The 6,414-nt window shown below is 57.7% G+C and overlaps 1 protein-coding gene across 1 annotated transcript in view; it reads right to left on the reverse strand.

The window, feature by feature from the left end:
- The window catches only part of LOC107307530 (ryanodine receptor 1-like), a gene marked incomplete at its 3' end in the record, with an annotated part of 35,240 nt that overhangs the window by 14,728 nt on the left and 14,098 nt on the right, over window positions 1–6,414 (reverse strand). The window contains 8 exon segments of the mRNA XM_032441838.1: window positions 18–91; window positions 1,172–1,248; window positions 2,630–2,709; window positions 3,276–3,375; window positions 3,472–3,549; window positions 3,987–4,038; window positions 4,559–4,665; window positions 4,761–4,857. Coding sequence (XP_032297729.1) covers window positions 18–91; window positions 1,172–1,248; window positions 2,630–2,709; window positions 3,276–3,375; window positions 3,472–3,549; window positions 3,987–4,038; window positions 4,559–4,665; window positions 4,761–4,857 — 665 coding nt within the window.

A 6,414-nucleotide genomic window follows, 5' to 3' on the forward strand; every position in this document is an offset into this window, starting at 1 on the left:
CCCCCCCCCCCACTCACTGGTCCCCTCCTCCGTCACCATCCCCAGCCCCTCGGCCTTGTTCTGCCGCTCAAACGCGTTCAGGTCCAGCACGCTGAAATGGGGGGGGGGATAAAGGGGTCAGGGACCCCCACCATGAGACCCCCACCATGAGACCCCAATTATAATGGGACCCCAACCATGAGACCCCCACCATGAGACCCCCACCATAATGAGACCCCAACCATGAGACCCCCACCATAATGGGACCCCAACCACTATGGGACCCCAACTATAATGGGATCCCAACCACGAGACCCCCACCATAATGGGACCCCAACCATAATGAGACCCATAACCATAATGAGACCCCCACCATAATGGGACCCCAACCATAATGAGACCCCCACCATAATGGGACCCCAACCACTATGGGACCCCAACTATAATGGGACCCCCACCATAATGAGACCCCCATCATAATGAGACCCCAACCACTATGGGACCTCCCAACACCACTGGGACCCCCACCCACAATGGGACCCCAAACCACTATGGGATCCATAACCATAATGAGACCCCAACCATAATGAGACCCCCACCATAATGGGACCCCAACTATAATGGGACCCCCACCATAATGAGACCCATAACCATAATGGGACCCCCACCATAATGAGACCCCCACCATAATGGGACCCTCACCATAATGGGACCCCCACCATAATGGGACCTCAACTATAATGGGACCCCAACCATAATGAGACCTATAACCATAATGGGACCCCCACCATAATGGGACCCCAACCATAATGAGACCCCCACCATAATGGGACCTCAAACACTATGGGACCCCCACCCACAATGGGACCCCTAAACCCCAATGGGATCCCCCAACCATAATGGGACCCCCAACCACTATGGGATCCCAAACCACTATGGGATCCCTAAATCCCAATGGGACCCCCATCACTATGGGACCCCAACCACGATGGGAGCCCCAAACCCCCAACAAGACCCCCCAACCTCCATTGGGACCCCCACCCCATTGGGACCCCCACCCTAATGGGACCTCCAACCCCAATGAGACCCCAACCCCAATGAGACCCCCCACAGCCCAATGGAACCCCAAACCCCATTGGGACCCCCACCCTAATGGGACCCCCACCCCATTGGGACCCCCATCCCCCCCCACCTGCAGGTCTGCATCAGCGCCTGCACGCTCTGGAAGAAGCCGACCTCGCGTTTCTCCTTCAGGTAATCCAGCATCTTCTGCAGGGGACAGACAGACGGACACCCTATAGACAACCTATAGGCACCCTATGGACACCCTATGGGCACCCTATAGACAACCTATAGGCACCCTATAGACACCCTATGGACACCCTATAGGCACCTTATAGACACCCTATAGACACCCTATGGACACCCTATAGGCACCTTATAGACACCCTATAGACACCCTATGGACACCCTATGGACACCCTATAGACAACCTATAGGCACCCTATAGACACCCTATGGACACCCTATAGACACCCTATGGACACCCTATAGACACCCTATGGACACCCTATAGGCACCTTATAGACACCCTATAGACACCCTATGGACACCCTATGGACACCCTATGGACACCCTATAGACACCCTACAGACACCCTATAGACACCCTATAGACACCCTATGGACACCCTATAGGCACCCTATAGGCACCATATGGCCCTATGAGCACTCTATGGGTGCCCTATGGACACCCTATGGCACTATGGACACCCCATAGACACCCTATGGACATCCTATAGGCACCCTATGGGCACCCTATAGACACACTATGGACATCCTATAGGCACCCTATGGACACCCTATGGACACCCTATGGCCCTATGGACACCCTATAGGCACCCTATGGACACCCTATAGACAACCTATAGGCACCCTATAGGCACCATATGGCCCTATGAGCACTCTATGGGCGCCCTATGGACACCCTATGGCACTATGGGTACCCTACAGACACCCTATAGACATCCTATAGACACCCTATGGACACCCTATAGACACCCTATAGGCACCCTATAGACACCCTATGGACACCCTATGGACACCCTATAGGCACCATATGGACACCCTATAGACACCCTATAGGCACCATATGGCCCTACGGGCACCCTATGGGTGCCCTATGGACACCCTACGGCACTATGGGTACCCTACAGACACCCTATAGACATCCTATAGGCACCCTATGGGCACCCTATAGACACACTATGGACATCCTATAGGCACCCTATGGACATCCTACAGGCACCTATGGACAGCCTATGGGCACCCTATGGGCATGCTATGGCCCTATGGACATCCTATAGGCACCTATGGACACCCAGTGGGCACCCTATAGACACCCTATGGACACCCTATAGACACCTTATGGGCACCCTATAGACACCCTATGGGTACCATATGGACACCCTATAGACACCTTATGGGTACCCTATAGACACCCTATAGACACCCTATGGGCACCCTATGGCCCTATGGACACCCTGTGGGCACCCTATGGACATCCTATAGACACCTATGGACACCCTATAGACACCCTATGGCCCTATGGACACCCTACAGACACCCCATAGACACCCCACGTTACCCACCTGCTGCACGTCGGCGTTGCCCCCATTGAGGATGGAGATCCCCAACTTCAGCGTGGACGAAACCATCTCCCCCCGCTCCCCTATAGGGAACACAGTCAGCAGGGCTGCCCCACAGAGCCCATAGGGGACCCCAGACCCACACATGTGACCCCAGACCCCAATGTGCATCCCCAGACCCCCATGGGCACCCCCATAAGTGCCCCAAGACCCCCATATGTAACCCTAGACCCCCGATGTGCACCCCAGACCCCCATATGTGCCCCCAGACCCCCATATGTGCACCCCCAGACCCTTATATGTGACCCCAGACCCCCATGAGCACCCCCAGACCCCCCTTTTGTGCCCCCAGACCCCCATTTTGGGTACCCTCAGACCCCCATATGTGACCCTAGACCCCCAGTGTGCACCCCCAGACCCCATGGGCACCCCCAGACCCCTATATGTGCCCCCAGACCCCTATATGTGCCCCCAGACCCCTATATGTGCCCCCAGACCCCCATATGTAACCCTAGACCCCCATGTGTGATCCCAGACCCCCATACGTGCCCCCAGACCCCCACTTTACCTGGACTCCCTATTTGTGCCCCCCCCATCCCCCAAAGGTCCCCTCATTTTAGGACCCCCCCCCCTTGGGACCCCTCCCCACCTTTACAGGCGCTGATCATCTGCAGCACCATCTCAGCTGCTCCCCTGTTGTGCAGCCTGGACTGCTGGTACAGCAGCTTCTGCTTCTCCATCTCCTTCTCCTAAGGGGGCACAATGTGGGGGGGGGGGGGCTGTGGGGCAGAGAGACCCCCCCCCACACCCCATCATGGGACCCCCATTGTGGGACCCCCACCCACCTCAAATGAATCCTCCGGGTCCTCCTCCTCCTTCTCCTCCTCCTTCTCTTCTGCTTCTTCTTCTTCAATGTGACAGCTCTGTGGGGAGGGGCACAATGGGGTGGGGGTCCCACAATGGGGTAGGGGTCCCACAAAGAGGTCCCACAATGGGGTGGGGGACCCACAATGCGGTGGGGGTCCCACAATGGGGTAGGGGTCCCATGATGGGGTGGGGGTCCCACAATGAGGTGGGGGGTCCCACAAAGGGGTCCCATGATGGGGTGGGGGTCGCACAATGAGGTGGGGGTCCCACAATGGGTTGGGGGTCCCACAAAGGGGTCCAGCAATGGGATAGGGGTCCCACAGTGGGGTTACATGATGGGGTAGGGGTCCCAAAATTGGGTCCCACAATGGGTTGGGGGTCCCACAACGGAGTGGGGGTCCCATGATGGGGTGGAGGTCCCATGATGGGGTCCCACAATGGGGTGGGGGTCCCACAATGGGATGGGGGTTTCATGATGGGGTGGGGGTCCCACCTTGGCCATAATCCCCGCGTACGCCATGTACAGGTGGTCCTTCTCCAACTTGCTGTGGGGCAGAAGCAGGGTGGGCTCAGTGGGGCAGACCCCCACTTGGGGGTCACACACCCCCCCACCCCCCACCCTCTTTTTCTCTGGGGGTAGGGGTCACACAATGGGGTGGGGTCCCTATAATGGGGTGGGGGTCCCACACTGGGATGGTGGTCCCACAATGGGGTGGGATTCCATGATAGGGTGGGGGTTGCAAAAAGGGTTGGGGGTCCCTATAATGGGGTGGGGTCCCACAAAGGGATGGGTGTCCCATGATGGGGTGGGGGTCCCACATTGGGGTGGGGGTCCCTACAATGGGGTGGGGGGTCCCATGGTGGGGTGGGGGTCCCACAATGGGGTGGGGGTTGTAAGATGGGGTGGGGGTCCCACTCTAGGATGGGGGTCCCACAATGGGGTGGGGTCCCTACAATGGGGTGGGGGTCCCACACTGTGCTGGGGGTCTCCCCCCCTTTTAATTTGGGTGGGGGTCCCACACTGTGCCGGGTCTCCCCCCCTTTTAATTGGGGTGGGGGTCCCACCTCTTCTCGGTCAGCGCGGTGCGGCTGAAGTGCAGGATGAGCTGATGCAGCGGGTCCGGCTTCTTGTCCTTCTCCTCCTCCTCCTCCTCTTCCTCCTCCCCCGATTTCTATGGGGCCCACACCTCAACATTGGGCCGACCCTATAGACCCCCCCCAAGTCATAAGACCCCCCCCCGGCCCTATGGGGCAGCCCCACACCCACCGCCAGGTCGTCGATCATGCGGTCCTCAAAGGGATGCTCCTCCGTCACCAGCCACTGCAGCTTGTAGGCCTCCAGGAACATATTGCACGCACGGTGCCTTAAAGGGGGGGGGGGCAATTAGATCCCAGTTGGATCCCAGTTAGATCCCGGTTAGATCCCAGTTAGATCCCAGTTAGATCCCGGTTGGATCCCAGTTGGATTCCAGTTGGATCCCAGTTGGATCTCGGTCGGATCCCAGTTGGATCCCGGTTGGATCCCGGTCGGATCCCAGTTGGATCCCGGTTGGATCCCAGTTGGATCCCAGGCGGATCCCAATTGGATCCCGGTTGGATCCCGGTTGGATCCCGGTTGGATCCCAATTGGATCCCAGTTGGATCCCAATTGGATCCCAGTTGGATCCCAGTTGGATCCTGGTTGGATCCCGGTTGGATCCCAGTTAGATCCCAATTGGATCCCAGTCGGATCCCGGTTGGATCCCAGTTGGATCCCAGTTGGATTCCAGTTAGATCCCAGATAGATCCCAGTTAGATCCCAGTTGAATCCCAGTCAGATCCCAGTCGGATCCCAGATAGATCCCAGTTGGATCCCAGTCGAATCCCAGTCGGATCCCAATTGGATCCCGGTTGGATCCCAGTCGGATCCCAGATGGATCCTGGTTGGATCCCGGTTGGATCCCGGTTGGATCCCAGTTGGATCCCAGTTGGATCCCGGTCGGATCCCGGTTGGATCCCAGTTGGATCTCGGTTGGATCCCAGTTAGATCCCAGTTGGATCCCAGTTGGATCCCAGTTGGATCCCAGTTGGATCCCAGTTGGATCCCGGTTAGATCCCAGTTGGATCCCAGTTGGATCCCGGTTGGATCCCAGTTGGATCCCAGTTGGATCCCAGTCGGATCCCGGTTGGATCCTGGTTGGATCCCGGTTGGATCCCAGTTGGATCCCAGTTGGATCCCGGTCGGATCCCGGTTAGATCCCAGTTGGATCCCGGTTGGATCCCAGTTAGATCCCAGTTGGATCCCGGTCGGATCCCGGTTGGATCCCAGTCGGATCCCGGTTGGATCCCAGTTAGATCCCGGTTGGATCCTGGTTGGATCCCAGTTGGATCCCAGTTGGATCCCGGTTAGATCCCAGTTAGATCCCGGTTGGATCCCAGTTGGATCCCAACTGGATCCCAGTTAGATCCCAGTTGGATCCCAGTTGGATCCCAGTTGGATCCCAGTTGGATCACAGTTAGAACCCGGTTGGATCCCGGTTGGATCCCGGTTAGATCCCGGTTGGATCCCGGTTGGATCCCAGTTGGATCCCGGTTGGATCCCGGTTGGATCCCAATTGGATCCCAGTTGGATTCCGGTTGGATCCCGGTTGGATCCCAGTTGGATCCCGGTTGGATCCTGGTCGGATCCCAGTTGGATCCCAGTTGGATCCCGGTTAGATCCCAGTTAGATCCCAGTTAGATCCCAGTTGGATCCCGGTTGGATCCCAGATGGATCCCAGTTGGATCCCAATTGGATCCCGGTTGGATCCCGGTTGGATCCCGGTTGGATCCCAGTTGGATCCCAGTTGGATCCCGGTTGGATCCCGGTTGGATCCCAATTGGATCCCGGTTGGATCCCGGTTGGATCCCGGTTGGATCCCGGTCGGATCCCAGTTGGATCC

Source organism: Coturnix japonica, unplaced genomic scaffold (assembly GCF_001577835.2).
Source record: "Coturnix japonica isolate 7356 unplaced genomic scaffold, Coturnix japonica 2.1 chrUnrandom655, whole genome shotgun sequence".
In the NCBI taxonomy this organism is placed as follows: domain Eukaryota; kingdom Metazoa; phylum Chordata; class Aves; order Galliformes; family Phasianidae; genus Coturnix; species Coturnix japonica.